Source organism: Xenopus tropicalis, chromosome 4, assembly GCF_000004195.4.
Source record: "Xenopus tropicalis strain Nigerian chromosome 4, UCB_Xtro_10.0, whole genome shotgun sequence".
NCBI lineage: Eukaryota > Metazoa > Chordata > Amphibia > Anura > Pipidae > Xenopus > Xenopus tropicalis.
Window position 1 is genome coordinate 49,245,047 of NC_030680.2, and position 21,154 is coordinate 49,266,200.

Below are 21,154 nucleotides of genomic sequence, written 5' to 3' on the forward strand. Positions count from 1 at the left end.
CTCTCTTGTTCCATATTCTATGCTCACTAGTGATTCAAGAAAAGGCTCTATCTTGGATCTCGTCCTATCATTCCAACCGATCCTTCAATGTCTCCCAATTGGCCTCCACCTCCTCTCCTCAACCTCATTCAGTTGGGGTACCTCAAGGCTCTGTTCTTGGACACCTTCTATTTTCAATCTACACCACTGGTCTGGGTCACCTAATCAGCTCTTTTGGATTCCACTATCATTTATACGCAGATGATACCCAAATCTACCTCTCCTTGCCAGAGCTGCCTCACTCCTAGTTTGTGTCTTTGACTGTCTAACTGCAATTCCTGCATTCATGTCCTCTGGTTACCTAAAAATCAACATGGACAATACTGAGCTGGTCATCTTCCCATCTTCCAACTCTGTTCCCCTGCCTGACATCATTGTCTGCATGGAAAATATTAATATAACCCCAATGCCACAAGTTTGCTGTCTAGGAGTCACATTTGACTCTGCTCTCTCTTTCATTTCCCACATTCAAACACTCTCTAAATCTTGTCGGTTTCACCTCAAAAACATCACTTGCATTCGACCTTTCCTCGAAAAATTCTCATCCACGTCCTTGTCATATCTTGTTTAGATTACTGTAACTCACTGCTCTGTGGGCTTCCCCTGTCCAAACTGACCCCACTCCAATCCATCATGAACAGTGCTGCCAAACTCACAAACCTCTCCTCCCGCTCCACAAGTGCTGCCCCTCTTTGCCAATCCTTGCACTGGCTACCACTCATGTACAGGATTGAGTTCAAGACTCTTGTACTCACCTACAAAGCACTCACTGGTACTGCACCACTCTATATAACCACCCTAATCACCAAGTACACCCCCAGATGTAACCTTCGCTCTACACACAACCTCCTTCTCTCCTCCTCATGAATCACCTCCTCTCAATCTCACATCCAGGACTTCTCACGCGTTGCACCCATTCTCTGGAACCCTCTTCCCCATCCCATCAGATACTGCCAGTGTCTCCAGGCTTTTAAACGGTCTCTTAAAACTCACCTTTTCATTCAAGCCTAAAACCTACTGAACACCCCTATTACCCACTGAACACCCCTAATCTTTCCGCATACACTCACTAACCACTGGTTTTCACCTCTTACTCACCTCTCTCTACTGTCACTTCACACATCAACATGAACTCTACCGCCATGCTAGTTACCCTGACCTTATGTCTCAGCCGCACTCTGTTTAAGAATCTAAGCTCTTGCGAGTAGGGCCCTCTGCATATTGTCTCCAATCCAAATGTAACTGTAAACCATTTTTTGTCTAAATGTACACGTTAACTGTTTTGTCTTTTGTACCCTCTGTAAAGCACTGTGTGAACTGACGGCGCTATATAACTAATAATAATAATACTTTGTGGGGTGTTAGAGCTCAGCTACAGCACTAATTTTTTCACTTTTCTGAATTGGTAATTCCTACTGAAAATTTAAAATGGGAATTAAGTATTTAAAAATGTACTGTTCCGTTTTGGTCTCCAGTGCTCAAATGGGACATTATTGAGTTAGAGAGGGTCCAGAGAAGGGCAACTAAGCTGGTAAAGGGTATGGAAAGTCTCAGTTATGAAGAAAGATTGGCCAAGTTGGGTCTGTTTACACTGGAGAAGAGGCGCTTAAGAGGTGACATGATAACTATGTATAAATATATAAAGGGATCATATAATAACCTTTCCAATGTTTTATTTACCAGTAGGTCCTTCCAACGGACACGAGGGCACCCACTTCGTTTAGAAAAAGGGAGGTTCCATTTAAACATTCGGAAAGGATTTTTTACAGTGAGAGCTGTGAAGTTCTGGAATTCCCTCCCCGAATCAGTCGTGCTGGCTGATACATTATATAACTTTAAGAAGGGGCTGGATGGATTCTTAGCAAGTGAGGGAATACAGGGTTATGGGAGATAGCTCTTAGTACTAGTTGATCCAGGGACTGGTCCGATTGCCATCTTGGAGTCAGGAAGGAATTTTTTCCCCTCTGCAGCAAATTAGAGAGGCTTCAGATGGGGTTTTTTGCCTTCCTCTGGATCAACTAGTAGTTAGGCAGGTTATATATAGGCATTATGGTTGAACTTGATGGACGTATATCTTTTTTCAACCCAACTTACTATGTTACTATGTTACTTCTGCAGTGGTATGAATCTTTCAAACTCATAAGAAACTTTTTAATATGAAATGCCCAATAATATTTAGCACTTGGTAAAAAATTGTTGGGCAAAGATATATCTATCTCTATAGGGTATACATCTTCCTACTGTATAGAATATGTTCCTAGTCTTGACATGTTGCTGTAATTCCAAAATGTTTGTAACTGGGCGCCTCAGCTCCTAATTATACAAATATATGGTGATCCAAATTACAGGAAGATCCGTTATCCAGAAATCCCCAGATCCCAAGCATTTTGGATTATAGATTCAGTGCCTGTACAGTATTTAAAAAACCCCACAAATGCTATCATTTGAGAATGAACATTTTTGGCACAGAAATAGGTGCTCTACATTTCTAGGACTGTGTAGCAATCTAAATGTAAAATGCCCTATATCTATGTGCACTATGCCCATAAGTCTCCATTGCGTTTAGAAATTACAGAGATTTATCAGCAGGTTCAAAGCAGAGCGTACACGTGGTCTCTTGGCATATTTCAAAGAAGGGGCTAAATTCTGGGAGGAGCAGAAAGGGTCATGCTCTGGGGTTTCTAAATCTGAATTGCTACAAGTGCTTCCATAGAACAGGAAACAAGCTTCATCAATTTGCAATGACAGCACTAAATGCAAGTTAGCATTGCTGTGTTGTTTACCTATAAGGAAATGTTCCCAGCTGCTTGATTTAACATCCAAAATAATATTCTAATGGAGAGACTCTTGAATACCGGGAAGATACAAAGAAAACCACTGCATGACGTATGAACAAAAGAAAAGGAGTAATTGAGGAAGTTCATCTGTTCTCTGGCGGAATACTAAGACCTTTAAACCACTAATTAGCTAAATAGGAAAGAGGTGCTTTAATTCAACCAGGATATGATGGTAAGAGAATTTAAAAAAATATATCCATAGCCTGACCATGTCATTAATTACACTCAATGTTGCTGTTATGATAGTTTTAATACTTTGTAATTTATATATTAAAATTGTATTTCTGTGCAAGGATGATCTAGTTTCTAGAAAACATTTTGCTATTAGCTCACCCTGCCTCACTGAATTGGCTCATGATTTTTTTCCCTGGAAAAGAACAGCCTGTGCTTCTGTTGTTTGTGCTTCTTACATGTCACTCCAAACAGTCCAATCTGAGTTTGTCCTTGGGGTTTTTATTTAGTAATGGAGTTCCAAGCACTGCACCTCTCAGGTTCATGACATTAGGTAGTGCTTTGATTGTTGTCTCTTAAAGAAAAACTAAAGATAAAATGGTTGTCGGTGCCAAAATGTTCCTTTAAATTAATTAATTTAAAAGTAAGGCTGGTCCAAATATTGTGCAGCTGCAGCATAGCCTAGAGCAGTGGGTTTCCTGACTTTATCAGTTCCAGATCCCCTTTTGGTCCCCTTTGGCTAATGACAAGGTATGTGGCCTTATTTGCATTGTGTAACTGTACTAACCAGTTAGAGAGGCACAGTCTCTCTTCTTCTTGTGTCATCCTGTCAGTATACTTTCTCCTTCCCTTTGGTGTACCTTCCAAAACCCAGGTCACAGGGCTTCACTTCTATCAGCCTGCATTTTGTGTTTTTTCTCCACTCTACTCTGTGTAGCTGCAGAAGCTGTCCCTGTCAGAACAGCTATAAAGAGCTGCGGAAGAGAGCATATCCACTTCTCTCTGCCAGCCTTAAAAAGCGAAGCAGAGCCAAAGATCTATGTGACCAGGGCCGAAGGCCCTCGTGCCATATGGTATGCTAATCTCCGCCTGTGTTCTGTAAGTGGACCATAGGCCACATGTGACTGCGCCCTTACAGCCTCTTCCTTTATCCTCTCACCAAACTCTCCATACCCTCTGTACGTTCTTCACATGACAAAACCTCTTTCTCCTGAGTATGCTTTCTCATCAAACTCTGTTTCCCCAGTGTACGCTCACAAATTCACAAGCCACTATCATGCCCCAGCAGTGTAGCTTCTTTTAATATTTTTTCTTTATTGTAGTTACTCACCATACTATCCTTTTCGATTTGAATTTGATCTTTACATATATTTAAACCTTTGCACTAAGAAGGTTTGGATTACGTTTTATAGCCAATGACAATGACAACAAATATCTGAGTGGTTGCCATGGGTTACTGCCCAGGTTTAAAAATGTGCTGAAAATGCTGTAACTGAATGACTGTAAAGAATGGCATTTGTATGCTGTAAGTTCAAGATTTGCTCAGGTTAAAAAAATGTGTTAAAAATGCTGAGATTAAATTGCATTGCATGCTGTATAAAGTAACAGTCTGACTATTGTGTTCTGGTGTTCTGCCTATATAACAGAGGTAAACTGCCTTTTTCTGTCTGTGTGAAGTTGGGGAGTAGAGTTAATTTAACCCTAAGGTGAAAGGCTGCACATAACTGTTGTGCAGCCTTTCACCTTTGGGTTAAATTAATTCTACTCCCCAACTTCACACAGATGGAAAAAGGCTACAGTACTACAAGCGCTGGAAAAGTGCTAGAAAAGAAATGCAGGTTTTAGTAATAGGGGATTCAGTTATTAGGAAGGTGGATAGGGTAATCTGTAAGGATTCTGCATGCTGAACAATCTGTTGTTTGCCCAATGCTAGGGTTCAGCATGTGGTGGAGCAAGTGGAAATAGGGAAGTCCTGAAGACTAAAGATGAGGACTTTAAGGGGTCCATTCATTAAAGTCCAAATGAGTACGAATGAGTAAAATTCGTAAATTTTTAGAACTGTGCGTTATTTCCAATTATTTTCATTAATTTGCGCAACTTTTTCGTGGTTTGTGTCAATTTCCGCGACAAAATCATATTTGTCGCAACGAGTACGAACGTTTTGGAATTCATTCAAGCTTTGGTATTGTGACTTTCTTTTGGCCAGGTTGGAGCTGCAGAGTGCCATTGAGTCCTATGGGAGGCTTCCAAAATCATGCATTGAAGTTTCAAAGCCAGAAAGGTTTTGCGCCGTTTACGATCATTTGGATGCAAAAATTTCGTAACTTTCGAGTTTTAGTTTCTTTCACCAATTTAAAAAAATTTAATATACTTGAGAATATTCTTTGGAACCTCGATTAGTCCTGATTTATGAAAGAAAATAAAAACATAAAAGTCTCCAGAAAAATCATGGAAAGTAAAAGCTGCAGAATTTTAAAGAAGTCAATGGGAATTGTCACAATCAACTTTATTTTATTCATTTATTTTACAGTTTATTAAAACAGTCAAGATTTTCAGCCCCGGTGAAATTTAAAGGACATGTAAACCCCAAACACAAAAATGTAATCAGTGAACTGCCTCTTTGAAATATTTCAATACCTGCCACACTGGTTGTCCAGAGGTTAATAGTAAGGCTGCAACATCCCCTTAATCACTTAGATTTCCTTCTCATCCTGTAACCCACTCAGCCCCCTCCCTCAGGAATTTGCTTTGGCTGTTGGGTTGTGGGCATGCTCAGTTGTTCTAAACTCAGATTACTAAACACGCCCCCCCAGTCTAGCAGTCAGTGAAGAGAAGGCATTGCTGGTTCCTATAGAAACTCAGCTCTAGCTGAATGTATCTGATTATGTATCAGAGGAAAAATGGACCCTGGGTGAAAGCTGCAATTTGCTTTAGGAAAATGTGATGGTGCTGGCAAGCAGAGGGGATACATGCAGTACAAATGGTGCCATTTTGGTGGGGGAGACGTGCCCAACTGATATACATTGTAGGCAAATGTGGGCTTTACATGTCCTTTAATAGAACAGTGATACTAGCTTGTTTGACTTTTTTTCTGTGAAAAATTCATGTCCATGGCTATGCTGTCAAAACATTTTTTCAAAAAGGAAAGTAGTGCTTGAGGAAAAAATATGCTAATGAGTTGCATGTTTTGACTTTTTTTTTCTTAACTTTAAAGATTGATAAATTTGCCCTTTGTTGTATGTTGAAAAATGCAAGAAGCCTGACTGGTAAAATGGAGCACAGGACGACAGGGTTTTTATCACCTTTAAGTTGCCCTTTAGCAGTTCTCTTGCATGCATTCTCTATATGTGATTAATGCACTGAAAATCTTTTTTAAACATTTTACTTGCACACAGGGTCAGACTGGCCCACTGGGTTACTGGGTAATATCCCTGGTGGCCCCAATCCTAGTGGGTCCTTGGCCGTGAGCATGCAATCTGGAGCCTGTTTAGACCCGAGTGCTCTGTTCTAAACAGGCTGTAAATAATCCATTTGGTAACAAAAATGCAGAAGTCAGTGAAAGGCTGACAGAGCAGAAACGAGCAGTCCTCATCTGGGAAGTGAAGGAAGATTGCAAGAAGAAGCTGCAAGAAGTAACATTCAATGCATTATTTTTTTTTCATCAGCTGCTGAAAAGAAATGTAACAAGAAGGGAGTGGGAGTGTGAGCTCTCTCTTAAAGTAAGCATTAGTGCTTTAGCTAAATACATTTTTGAGCTAAGGGGCTAAGTTATGAAGGAGGTGGGGTGGAAGCAGCTCTCAACCAGTTAGTTCTAAGGTCCTTTCACTCTCTTCATAAAATGTATGTACCTTGCTTAACTTTTAGGTTGGGAGTGTTATAGAAGCTGCCTATGCAGTTTCCGATCTGTTCAGAATTTTCTGCTTAAAATTATGAGCTGCCATTAGTTTTGGATTGTGCACCTTTTTTGGATTGTGCACCTTCAAACTTCTGTGGTGGGCCCCTGGTGTTCCAGGCTGACAGTGTTTACTGCCATGTTATGTATTATATATTTGGTTAATTTGAATATAGGTCCAACACTGCCTAAATACATTAGGGAGCAAGGACATTTAAAGCAGAAAGAAAGGCAAAAATCACTGGGTTGCCAAATGTTAGGTATGGCTCCGTGAATGTAATCTCTTACCTTTTACCACGGGCTGGTGCTTCTGTTAGAAGAAAACTGCAGCAGTCTGGGGTAGCTGTGAGCCTAACATTAGGACCACCCCCCCAGTGATTTTCGACTTTCCTTGTCCTTTAAGCATATATGAACAAAAATGAATGTAGCATGTATATCTGCCCCTAATTTAAAATATTCACCAGTATACGGATGTGAAATCTTGTCCCCCTTAATCAATGAATTACAGGTAGAACCATTAAACTATGAAAACACCCTGTCCTTTATCTACTAGATCACAATTTTGAACAGCACCACTGATATCCTTTAGGAGAAAATACCTTTATTGCACACTTTGAGAGCATTACAGCGAAATTTTAGGTCTTACTGTATATGGCCCTTTCTGTAGCTTGCTAAAGTGCCGGATAAGGCAGGAAACCTCTCTATAATGCCCTGACAGTATGCAATAAAGGCATTATATCCTAAGCAATATGAGCAGTGCTGTTCTAAATTGTATCCAGTTCTATGTATCAGTGGAAAGTGGCCATTAGAGAACTTGCACTGCTTTAAAGGCTTCACAAATTGTTGTGCTGACTACGTGTTGCCTCCCAGATCCAGGGGTAAAGATTTAGCCACTGGGTCTTGTTTTTTTATATATCATCATTGGCTTAAGTTTTATCCCTTTCTATAATTCCCCAGGTTGAGGGTCCTCAACCTTTTATATAGTTATCTTTTAGTTGAGGGAGCAACCTTTGGACTGCGTAGTTTAGCAAACTGTCACTTAAGGAGCATGAATGTGATTTCTTGTGATTAATAGTTAACTTTAGAGTAAATATTGCAGGGTTTACTGGATACTCTGCAGTTTATAAAAAAAAGAATTTAGACATGCAGCATTCATTAAACATGCAAAATGAGGGATATGGAGGCATGCATTTTAAACCAGTTTGAATAGGATTAAAGAATGTGATCTAGTTATAGAGATGGGGGGGGTGAAAAGTCTAATAGCTGTTTTTGATGGAATAAAAATTTGTCCTTGCAGGGCGATAATCTCAGTTAGTGGAATAGTAAATTACACTAAATGTGACCCAAACCACAATTTTGTTGTCACCGATACTTTTCTAGGTGTTAAAACCCAGTACAGTGGTGTTGTTTTTTAAATAGTTTCCCATATTAATCCAAACTAGATCTGTTTGGTCAAATGCACAAACACAATATAAGTTAAATTCTGATGAGGGTTATATGGGGCTAGTGCTCCAGAGTAATGTGTACATATTTTTCTTAAAATATGATTTCTGGGCACTAGTTTATATCTACATTATAAAGTGAGATAAACTTTTGTTAGATCAGAAATTCTTAACGTTGTGTGTCTCTTTTTATAGCTCTCTTGTCTTAGTCCTGCTTACTTATCTCACACTACCTTTTCTCACACTACTTCTTTGCATTTTCTGTTCATTACCTTACCATAACAAAATGGAATTAGTTTGTCAGGGAAAGTGTTAATGTTTGGAGAATGTAGAACTTCAAGTCACATGTCTAGCAGTTATTTCCTGGACTGCATGAGGGTAGTGAAGACAAAGCAGCACTGAGACACAGAAGCAAAACGCTGTAGGAAAAGACAAATTACAAATATGTCCGACGTTAACATCCGTACTGTCTTGGTGACTGGATCAAACAGGGGGATTGGATATGAATTTGTGCAACAATTTCTGAACAGTCAGAATCCTCCTCAAAAGATTTTTGCCACATGCCGGGACCCAGGTGCTCAGCAGAGTCAGGTAAATTAAATAAGGTCACTTGACTGTCGGGTGGCTATTTCCAAATCTCCTACAAGAATGACACAGCCGCTATATATATATATATATATATCTATCAGTAATAAACCTTTCTATTTTTGCATTTATATTTTGCTCACAATCCTTTAAATCCTAGGAGTGCTCTCCTTGTTCCAGTGCATTTTTTTGGTACAAGCACCCAGGTTTTGTCGCTGCAAATGGTGTGCACCCTATGGAGTATTTTATATATATGTATGTAGAAAAGGCTGAGGCACACACTTATAGGAGTTACAACCTGGGTGCAAATCAGAGAGACAATATAAATATGTAAAAAATGCTGATGCACACCAAAATTTTATCAAAAAAAGAAAGATACTTATTTTATTTGGATCGACATTTTGGTCCTCACCCGGTAATAAATAACCTTTATTTTTTCACTAAGTCCTGTGAGTGCGGCATTTATTCTATCACGCTCTATACTATTTTTTGATACTGCACCTGGGCTCTCTCATTTTTTACTTTAACGTGAGTGCCTGTTGCCCGTGACAGAGTGCTCAAAAGCAGGACTGATCTGCCTAGAGCAGGACACCTGGCCACCCTACTTAACTGGTTTGGCAGAGATTCCAATAGTGAACTAGAAAGGGAAGTTTGAGAACAAACTTCATGTTGGGTTGAAAAACGTGAAGTCACTGAATGAAATCTTATCTGTTGTTGACTCTGCCCACTTTTTCTAACCTTGGACCACAGTTATATAGTAAAAACCAATGTGCAAAGTTTGGGGACCCTGGTTTTAATAGTATCTCAATGGCAGCAATTTAAATGTCCCCACTGAAAGTCAATGAGTGACATCTGATTGGCGGTTGGTGGCTCCACCCACATTTTCTAACCTGGAACTGCAGTTACCCAGTGACTAACTCTGCAAAGTTTAGGGACCCTAGGATTAATAGTTAAAGAATGGCAGCAGTTTAAATTTAAACCAATAAAAGTCAATAGGTAAATTGTGATTGGTGGTTGGTGAGTGTGTCCACTTTTTCTAACCTTTTAGTCGAAGTTACCCAGTGACAAACAGTGGGCACCCAGGCATAAATGGTGTGAGAATGACAGCATTTTAAATAAAATTCAATGGATGAAATCTGATTGGCTGTTAGGGGACTCAGACATAAAAATTTTGGGACTGACAGTATTTTACATTTCACCATTGAAAGTAAATAGGTGAAATGTGATTGGTGGCTCCGCCCACTTTTTCTAACTTTGAACCGCAAATACCCAGTGACTAACTTAGGAAAGTTTAACAACCCTGGAATTAATACTTAAATGGTACCAGTTTAAATATAAACCAATCAAATTGAATGGGTGGAAATGGATTGGCTGTTGGTGGCTCCCTCCACTTTTTCTAACCCTAAATACGTAGTCAGCCAGTGACTGACTGTGCAAAGTTTGGGAACCCTGACATAAATAGTGTGAGAAATTTAAACCAAATAAAACTAAAAATGCAGTCCTCTAGTGACCCTGGTGTTAATACTGTGAGAAACGTATGAAATCTATAGGCAAAATCTGATTGGCTGTTGTTGATCCCGCCCACTTTTCTAAACTTGGAACATAGTCACCCAATGACAAACTGTGAAAATTTTGTGAACCCTGGTGTTAATACTGGGAGAATGGCAGCAGGTTGGATTTCCCCATTGAAAGCCAATAGGTAAAATCTAATTAGCTGTTGGTGGCTCTGCCCACTTTTTCTATCTTTGAACCGCAGTTACCTGTTGCCTAACTCTGCAAAGTTTGGGGACCCTGGTGTTATTACTGTGAGAATGGCAGCAGGTTGAATTTCCGCCAAGTCAATAGGTAAAATCTCATTTACTGTTCACAGCTCCGGCCAATTTTGGGCATCCAACAATCATATTTTCATTCAGACTGACCCCATGACTATGTCATTCAAGTTTGGGGAGTGTAGCCTCAAAGCTGTAAGATTGGGAGCAGTTTCAATTTCCCCTTTAAAGTCAAAGGGTGAAATTTGATTGGCTGTTGTTGGCCCCTCCCACTTTGGGTCATGCAACAAATGTCACTGTTTCATTCGGGGTGACCCCATGATTATGTTATTCAAGTTTCAGGGGGTGCAGCTTCAAAGCTATAAGAGTGGCAGCAGTTTGAAAATCTTCCCTGTCAAAGTCAAAGGGAAAATTGGGATGATCGCAGCAGTGCCACAAAAAGACGGGGGGGCACAATCGCTTAGTAAAGCACAAGCAACCTGTTCCACTATAGGGCAAAGTGTGGAGAGTTTGGGTCTTATACCCCTAAAACTGTAGGAGAAGTAGCATTTAGAAAATGGGGGGCGCTAAGAAGAAGAAGAAAAAGTGGAAGAATACGCTGAAGTTGAAGAACAGTATGTTTTTCAACCAAACATAATAAAATGCAATCCATTATCACAAACTTTGCACAGAGCATTACAAGTTAAAATGCCCTTACATGCAGAGGTTTTTTTTCTCAGAGACAAGCTAGACTTTGTTGAAATGTGTATTCATATTGAGACTTTCTCAACTAAAATGTCAACTGCTATCTGGTTGCTAAAGTGACATATATATACATATATATAATATAACATATATAATATAACATGCTCCTTCAATTTACAATATTTTCTCTGACTAAAACACAGGCAAAAGCTTCAATTATAACAAGGTGAAATTTCATTCAATGAATACATTTTTGACACATCTGTCAATAGAATGTACGTGATGGCAAGCAAGTGGTGATATAAGGGAGCAGTATAAATAGGGTGCACCGTTCATCATAATTTAGTAATAACAATAGAATAAGTTTGGTTTTACTGACAGTTGTTGAAGGTGAACATCTACTTTAAATAAAATGTCATGTACTTTGTAATTATTTATAAAAGGTTTAGGGCTGTTAAGATACAATGTTGGGAAGCCTAGTAGGAAGGTCTTACGGTATATGCAATTTACTGCACTGCGGAATATACAGTAAGAGTGAATTGCTAAGATATATTTGAATGTATCAGCCCCAGGAATCATGTTTATGCTGCAGCGAGAGTCTGTTTTCCACATCATCAATTGTCCCAAAAGAGCCCGAATCAGTTCTATTTAATGTTATGTGCTAAACAATGAGCGTTTTTCCTCATCATATTGAATCTGGCTTAATGTGTGCAACGCCTGATGTGTTCAGGGCTTCAGGCTGCTAGTTCCATGCTCATGTCAAGGGGTTGGATATGACTTTTTCATATTTTGGAATAAATTAATTTTTAAAAAGTCAACATTTGTTCTGCAATTTTGTCAAGGTAAACAACCAGTTTAAGTACCCTTACACAAAATTTTGTTCATTTGAAGGGGACCTGTCACCTTAAGAAATAATTCCAAATTGTTTTCTATTGTGTTTGTCAAGCAAAATAAACGTTACTTACACTATATAAATTATTTGAATCTTATTTTCTTCAGCCTTGGAATTCACAATTGCAACAAGCAGGCAGGTGCCACTTTGTGGACACTGTTAACAAAGTAGGCATTGCATCCTGCCAAAATCTGAGAGTGGTGAGAAGGGAGGGGGAATGTGAGGAGTGCAGCAACATCTAAGAAGTTTTGAATTGGAATTCAAAGTGAAAGTAATTGTCTGCCCCACCTCTATGCCCTGACAGATTTTTAAATGTTTTTATAATGGGTATGGATGTGGTAATAAAAAAATGATTTTGGGTTTTATGTTTAATTTAAAAAGGACTTTTATTATGCAGCTTTTTATGTAAAACAGATAAACAGATTTGTCATTTTTAATAAAATCTACAATTTGGTTTTATTAACAAAAATGCAGCCTTTTCAATCTTCTTACCTGGCCTCATGGCAGGAACGGCCCTACTGATGAGCACTGGGGAAAAACCGTGTTTGATTATAAAAAAGCGTTTGATTATAATCATATTTAAATACGTGCACATATATTACTGTAATTACGAAGTACATAGCATTCATTTGTTTGCATATAACTAAGGATTTTACTTGGTTTTATTTTGCAGGAATTAAAGAACCTTTCTGAAAAGCACTCAAATGTTGTAGTAATTCAGCTAGGTAAGCAGACAATAAATGATTTGGACGTAAATACATTGGCATTTGTATTCTTGCTTCATCATATTACAAGCACCAATTACAGGCTTAGACACACCCATGTGCAGCACAAACACAGATATCTTCTCCTGCAGGACTTTGTAATTTAAGGGGGTTATCTTTTTAATGGGCAAAATTAGCTTAGGATAGGAACTCATCTGCAGCTAGGCTGACCTGATAGGGAACTAAAGCCTATCTTAGCTTGTGTGACTGCAGGGCTGTGATTGGCTATCCCCCTCCTGCTGTGCTTCTGGCAGGGACTGTTATGACAAGCCCACCCTTCATTTGAAACATGGACAGAGACCTGATAGGCTCTATATGGAGCTCCAATAAAGGGGCCATTTTTACAGACTGTATTCAATTTTAAACTAATGTGAAGCCAGCACCATATATTATTCATAATTGCCTACAAAATTAGGGTTTTTTCCATTTATCCAATACGTCTCATAATTGGTTTGGCCAGAGGCATGGATTTGGCCAAATCCTGCTTAAAAAGGTCAAATCTTGGGAAATTCCTGAATCATGCCTAAAAAAATCCATGACCGTGTTTTTTTTTTATTGGAAAACAAGTTGCACACAAACAAAGATTGTTCTAGTTATTTTCAATGAGATTAGATTGCTTTAATAAAATGGGAAAAATGAACTAAAACAAAGTTTCTTAAAATCTCATTTCCAATGACCTTTTATAGAAACTGGGCAGATTTTACTTGCCATGTATTTATGCAACTTTTTTGTTTTTGGGAGTTTTCCAAAAATATTCTAAAGTATATTTTGTGTTTTTTTTTCTCTGTGTATATTCTCTAATCACAAAACAATGCCATTTGGAATTTTGCTAAATCTGCCATACAGTATAAATAAAAGTAAATGCCTGACTGTGTTTTATTTTTAACTGGATGGAAGAAAATTGACTGCTTCATTACATAAGTCCAGCATTACTGATGAACTACATTTGAGAGTAATGTGATAAAAACTGTGTACCTGGTAACCTGCTAACCCATAGCAACCAGTTAACACATACCAATTAGTGGTAACCTGTTTGAAAGCTATCATTTGATCTGTTGCTTTGGGTTACTAATACAAACTTTATGGCTTTAATTATACTATCTCTGTATAAAAATTCTCTTACATTATTCATGTCACATTCACAGTTGATTGATTGATTATCTATGTACTTTCTAGATACTACCAACCCTGCAAGCGTTAATGCCTCTGTGAAAGAAGTAGAGAAACATCTGAATGGACAAGGCCTGGACCTGCTGATCAATAATGCTGGGATTCTAAATCACAACTCACTGGAGACACAGACTGCAGAGGACATGATGCATGTCTACAACGTCAATGTAGTTGGCCCTATGCTAACAACTCAGGTTAAGAGGAAAAATTATTAAATCTAATGTACACACAGATATTCGGTCCCATTATGTTCTGGTGCCTCTAAATACTGATTGTAGAATGCATGGTAGATGTTGTGATGGCAGATTCCCTGAATGTGTGTAGGAGGGGTTAGGATAAATGTTTGGAATTTTTATTTAGTTTTGAGTATAAATAATTGTAAATGTGTGTGTATTTATATGTGTGTCTATATATGTATCTAAAGGGTGCCCAATATTATTGTGCCATTGGGCACAGAGTGCAAAAAAGCCTTATCATTCATGCAGGTCCAAAAGCCAGGGGGACTGCATTAATCCCTCAAGCTCCTCTGATGAATATAGAATATACAAATAACTGATAAATACCTGTGTTCATGGAGTATTGGGGTAGGTTGTAAATAACATCAGTTTTCCCCCATTTTTACACTTTGCATCTGGCCCAGCAGGGTTTTCATACAAGAATACAGTTATTTGTGCAAACTTGATTTCTACTAAAATGTGTATTAATGCTTCTTATACATTTTTTGTAGGCATATCATCATTTGCTAAAACGATCTGTAGTGGAAAGCTCAGGAAAATCAGCTATTGTACATATCTCAGCTCTGCTTGGCTCTCTGGAAGAGCTTCCCCATTTGTTTTCAGCATTGCCAGTTATCTCCTATCGCTGCAGCAAGGTACAACAGATAGTTACAAGTACACCTGTCGTTACCTATAGGATGTACATTATCCATTATATAATAAAATCTGTGCCTGTAGGTGTTGAACTTCAATTTATATAATGCATCAATGTATTAGTCTGTGAATTATAAAATTAAATTACAAGTTGAATTCTAGATATAATTTTACAGAGTTGCTTAAAGGACAAGGCAACTCTCATTTTTAACCATTTACCATCTATATCTCCTTCGCTTAGTTTTTTACACAATATAATGCACACTTTATCCCTGTTCAGTCTTGCAGCTACCATATTGTCTTCCATTATATATTAAAGATAGATGCTTAGCTATTTCTGTGCATGCACAAACAGACAGAATGGATTCCCCCTTACTGTATTGTAATGCAGGCAGCTGAAGCAAGAAAAGACAGCACTATCACTGACCTGTGCTGGTGAAAACAAAAAGGATACAGATCAGTTAAGTTCTGTAATCAGAATTGGAGCGCTGCTATAGAAACCATATCAATGTTTGCTATTTTCTGATGATTTACACAGGGAGGGGATTCCGGAGGTCAACAGTGACATGCACTTCGACACAGCTGTATTCATGAGCAGGGGAGGCATGTAGGCTTCCCCACCCACTATGGCGCTCTGCACCTTGTGTCAGATTCTTTTACTTGGCACAACAAGTCAATCATAGTGTAGCATACAGCATAAAATATTTTGTCTTTTGGCCCCTTACTTGTGCATCATTCAGAAATGTAAGTTAGGAAACAACGGCAGGAGCAGGCGGTGACAAAGCCCTGTTCTTAGGTAAAGACAAGACTACCTTGAGCCTGTCAGCCTAGGGCTGGATGTAAATGACCACTCAATTGGTTTTGACAAGCAAGCATTCTTAACTGATCCGCACACAGCATGGCACACTTTATTTACATATCCTGTTTCCAGTAACAGTACTGTATTGCATTAGGCAAAAAAAGATGAAGTGAAAAAGGTGCAGGTGTGCATAGCAATGAAAGAGTTGGTGGGGTACTGGTTTGAATGTCTGCAGCCTTGTGTTTTTATATGATCATGGAACTCCTTGGGGACTTCTAAAAGCCTTTTACATTTTAGTAGGGGGTACATTATAATTTATATATATACAGTGAGGAACATAAGTATTTGAACACCCTGCGAACACCTTAGAAATCATGGAGGGGCCTGAAATTCACATTGTAGGTGCATTCCCACTGTGAGAGACAGCATTTAAAAAAAAAATCAGGAAATCACATTGTATGATTTTTAAAGAATGTATTTGTATTACACTGCTGCACATAAGTATTTGAACACCTGGCAATCAGCAAGAATTCTGGCTCTCAAAGACCTGTTACTCTGCCTTTAAAAAGTCCACCTCTACTCCACTCATTAATCTAAATTAGTAGCACCTGTCTGAGCTCTTTAAAGACACCTGTCCACCCCACGGTCAGTCAGACTCCAACTACTACCATGGGCAAGACCAAAGAGCTGTCAAAAGACACCAGAGACAAATTTGTGGACCTCCACAAGGCAGGAAAGGGCTACGGGGCAATTGCCAAGCAGCTTGTGAAAATAGCTTAACTGTTGGAGCAATTGTTAGAAAACGGAAGAGGCTAAAGACTCCATGCATGATCTCACCTCATGGGGTATCACTGATGATAAGAAAGGTGAGGAATTAGCCCAGATCTACAAGGGAGGAGCTGGTCAATGACATGAGGAGAGCTGGGATCACAGTTTCAAAGGTCACTGTCGGTAGAACACTACACCATGGTCATGGTTTCAAATCATGCATTGCACGGAAGGTTCCCCTGCTCAAATCATCACATGTCCAGGCCCGTCTAAAGTTTGCAAATGACCATCTGGATGATCCAGAGGAAGCATGGGAGAAAGTCTTGTGGTCAGATGAGACCAAAGTAGAACTTTCACTCGCCGTGTTTGGAGGAAAAACAACAAGGATGAGTTGGATCCCAAGAACACCATCCCTACTGTGAAGCATGGGGGTGGTAACATCATGCTTTGGGGGTGCTTTTCTGCGAACGGGACAGGACAACTGCACTGTATTAAAGAGAGGATGAATGGGGCCATGTATTGTGAGATTTTGAGCAACAACCTCCTTCCCTCAGCATTGAAGATGGGTTGTGGCTGGGTCTTCCAACATAACAATGACCCGAAGCACACAGCCAAGATAACCAAGGAGTGGCTCCGTAAGAGGCATATCAAGGTTCTGGAGTGGCCTATCCAGTCTCCAGACCTAAATCCAATAGAAAATCTCTGGAGGGAGATGAAACTCCGTGTTACTCAGCGACAGTCCCGAAACCTGACAGATCTAGAGGGGATCTGTGTGGAGGAGTGGGCCAAAATCCCAGTTGCAGTGTGTGCAAACCTGGTCAAGAACTACAGGAAACATTTGACCTTCGTAATTGCAAACAAAGGCTTCTGTACCAAATATTAACACTGATTTTCTCAGGTGTTCAAATACTTATGTGCAGCAGTGCAATATAAATACCTTCTTTAAAAATCATACAATGTGATTTCCTGATTTTTTTTTTGTAAATGCTGTCTCTCACAGTGGGAATGCACCTACAATGTGAATTTCAGACCCCTCCATGATTTCTAAGTGTATTTCTTTCCTCACTGTAACACTTTTGATTTCCAAGTGATTTCTTTCCTCACTGTAACACTTGTTAACACTTGTAAACTTTGTAAATTGTTTAGTAATGTTGGTTTGAAAATATTAAAACCACTGAAATAATATTGATTTACTTGGTGCTTAATGGACTTTGTGTTGGTATTCTAATATACAGGCTGCTCTGAATATTCTCTCAAGATGTCATATGGAGGGGTACAAGCAGGATGGAATTATTTCAATTGCTATACATCCAGGTTGGGTGCAAACTGACATGGGGGGTGAGAAGGTAAGAGGGAAATAAATAAAACAGGACATCAATAAAACACTATATTACATATCATTGTTGTCTGTTCAGATTCAGTACATCAGCATTCATTAACTTTGAGCACCTTACTGCACTGTAATTGCCTGTTCCAAGGGAGATTTTTTGAAATAAAAAAAAGTAACTACCAATAAAATTGTATTCTGAACACAAAAAAAGCAAAATAATATAAAACAATTTAAAAATAGACCAATTGAAGAGTTATATATAGAACTAAATAGAATATACTTAGGGGCACATTTACTAACCCACGAACGGGCCGAATGCGTCCGATTGCGTTTTTTTTGTAATGATCGGTATTTTGCGTTTTTTTCGGAAAATTGTCGCGACTTTTTCGTTACCAATACGATTTGCGCGAAAAAACACGAGTTTTTCGTAGCCATTCCGAAAGTTGCGCAAAATCTGGCGATTTTTTCATAGCGTTAAAACTTGCGCGAAACATCGCGCCTTTTAAGTTTTAACGCTACGGAAAAGGCGCGACTTTTCGCGCAAGTTTTAACGTTACGAAAAAATCGCCAGATTTTGCGCAACTTTCCGAATGGCTACGCGTTTTTGCGCGCAAATCATATTGGTAACGAAAAAGTCGCGATAATTTCCGAAAAGTCGTAAAGTCGCCGAAAAAATCGCAAAAAATACGAAAAAGTCGCAAAATGTTCGTTTTCCAATCGGAATTTTTCCAATTCGGTTGGAATTCGTGTCTTAGTAAATGAGCCCCTAAAAGTTAACTTAAAAGTAAAATACTGTTTATTGCTATAGGTTTTATATATGCCTATGGTATAGATACAAAAGCAGGATAGAAATTGTTCTTGTCTGGGGCTCATGAGGAGATCCCCAAAACTCTCTCTGCAAAATAGGAGTACACTTGTTTTACATAGGATGATGATCCAAATGACATGTACTGGTTTCTCATAAATAGATTGTAAATGTCTCTTTTATAAAATGTGTCGCAACATCTTATAGTTGGAAAGGTAAACATGAGTCATGCTTCTGTAACTAAATCTGGCCATACATGTGCAATGTACTACTGATAATGGTTAATTTGGGTATTGGGCCTATTTGAAAAATGCATATGCTGATTCGCTATATATGCCAGTATATGGGGTATCAGCAGATGAGGCTGTCTGAACAATAAGACCAATAGAATAAGGCACCCATATGTCGGCCCATGTATTTGCTACCTTTATACACCATTTTGTTAAAATATACATACTTTATAAAGACCCTCAGCATTATATGCTAGTATATGGGGTATCAGCAGATGAGGCTGTCTGAACAATAAGACCAATAGAAGAAGGCACCCATATGTCGGCCCATGTATTTGCTACCTTGATACACCATTTTGTTAAAATATACATACTTTATAACGACCCTCAGCATTACCTATTTGTTTTAACTTTACACAGCAAAGCATCCCATCTACAAAAATAATGTATAAATATTCAGGTTTAACTTTTCTTTCTGTTCCAGGCACCAATAACAAAACAAACCAGTGTTTCTGGAATGATGAAGATAATCTATTCCCTGAGTCATCAACATAGTGGCACCTTTATTGATTGGGAGGGCAAAACAATTCCATGGTGATTCCAATAAATACAAAATTCTGTAAAATATGCCAGGAATCAGTTGTGAATTTCTTGCAGAAATGTTACAGCACAGATAACTGACCTAATATTTTAAATGTATGTTTTAATTATGCTGCTTAAATAAAAGCTTGTAGCATTGCCTGTGTGAAATGGGTTTTAGTATATATGAATCCTATGTTAATTAGTAAGTGAAGATATTTTTCACAAAACACATCAGAAAACCAAAGGGAGGAAACTTTCATTCATCTGGTAAATAATTTGCCAGAGTGGGGCCAAAAGGCCCCAGAGGTCTCTTACTTGTTTATTATTTTTCTCCCTGTTCAAAAAGAATAGGTTCAAACTGAGTCTCTACCGCACTATATAGTTCATATGGTATAACTAGAAAGGGAAGTTTGAGATCAAACTTCATATTGGTTTGGAAAATGTGAAGTAATTGAATGAAATCTGATCTGTTGTTGGCTCTGCCCACTTTTTCTAACCTTGGACCACAGTTATATAGTAAAAACCACTGTGCAAATGTAGGGAATCAGAGAACTCTGTCCCCTGTTTTTCAGTCTGTGACATCATCCAGCCCAGCTACAGACTGGGAAGGGACCCGGTTGGTTGGATGCCCCAGTGCACTTCTGGGAGGAGGTGTGCTTAACTTTGGAGCCAAAAATCAGGGGGCAGGCCCAACAGTTGATAAAGGGAGCCCCTGTTGTTTTGCTGGCTTTTGGAAGAGAGATCCAGTGAGCAGCCAGTACCACTTGTTGTGAGTTGAGACTGAAAAGAGAAGAGTTTGCAGGGCTGCCAGGGATTACAAAGTCCTCTGTGGAATCTCTGTGTGTGTCCACTGGTGAGGACAGGTATTGCTTGTTTGTGTAGTTTTTGATGGTGTAGTTTTGCTATGATTTTAATGGAAATAACAAATAAAGGATATAATTTTTACTGACAAGTGATCCTGGCGTGCTCCATCCAACAATATACTTCATTTGCATTCCAAATACGCCTGGATCGGGGGCGGTACTGGATGTGCCAGCACGGGATACTTGGAGGGCTTTCGGTCTCTGGTGAGTGCTCCCCGTTTCATGCTTTTTACCATAATTGCTTGTTTGCCTGCCACGTGAGAGCAGCCACCTTTCCAAAGGGGAAGGTACTCTGGGGGAGGTAGCACTACCTGCGGGGACTTAAGAGCTCTTGGGGAAGGGACTGAACTGAATAAAAGGGTTGTGGACTATCCGGATCCAAGTTGGGACTGGGTACCTACAGAGACTGTGCCAGCGGTGGATAGACTGTACAGGTTCCTAAGGGCAGGATAATCAGTTATCACTAAAGTTGTTTGCATTCTATTTCAACAGTTATATAAAGTTTGATATTGCTGCAACTGTGTGTGATTATTCCTGGCGGAAAGTCCCTTGAGGTGTGTTCCTCAGTGTCCACTAGATGGAGGCACTGCGCTAAAATCCCAGTTCCCAGTATCTTTATCATTCAAAGAGAACAAAATCTCCTGTACTAAGCAAGTAAACAGCCAAATGTGAGTGTGCCAAGAAAGGGTTACACAAAGTTTGGGGACCCTGTTTTTAATAGTATCTGAATGGCAGCAATTTAAATTTCCCCAGAGTGACATCTGATTGGCGGTTGGTGGCTCCGCCCTCTTTTTCTAACCTGGAACTGCTGTTACCCAGTGACTAACTCTACAAAGTTTAGGGACCCTAGGATTAATAGTTAAAGAACGGCAGCAGTTTAAA

At 39.1% G+C, this 21,154-nt stretch overlaps 1 protein-coding gene across 3 annotated transcripts; it reads left to right on the forward strand.

Annotated features, from left to right (window-relative positions):
- The first annotated feature begins 2,816 nt into the window (after nucleotides 1-2,816).
- On the forward strand, nucleotides 2,817-19,577 carry MGC147117 (uncharacterized protein mgc147117). 3 transcript variants are annotated; one of them, NM_001078920.1, is made up of 6 exons: nucleotides 2,817-3,048; nucleotides 12,766-12,817; nucleotides 14,033-14,220; nucleotides 14,754-14,897; nucleotides 17,698-17,808; nucleotides 19,312-19,565. In NM_001078920.1, the coding sequence occupies exons 1-6, from the start codon at nucleotides 3,046-3,048 to the stop codon at nucleotides 19,423-19,425; spliced, it is 612 nt and encodes a 203-aa protein (NP_001072388.1). In that variant the 5' UTR covers nucleotides 2,817-3,045; the 3' UTR covers nucleotides 19,426-19,565. The 3 variants fall into 3 exon arrangements, with proteins under 3 accessions (NP_001072388.1, XP_012816772.1, XP_012816771.1); XM_012961317.3 differs by lacking the exon at nucleotides 2,817-3,048 and adding an exon at nucleotides 8,520-8,753 and having other exon boundaries at nucleotides 19,312-19,577; XM_012961318.3 differs by lacking the exons at nucleotides 2,817-3,048; nucleotides 14,754-14,897 and adding an exon at nucleotides 8,518-8,753 and having other exon boundaries at nucleotides 19,312-19,577.
- The last annotated feature ends 1,577 nt before the right edge of the window (nucleotides 19,578-21,154 follow it).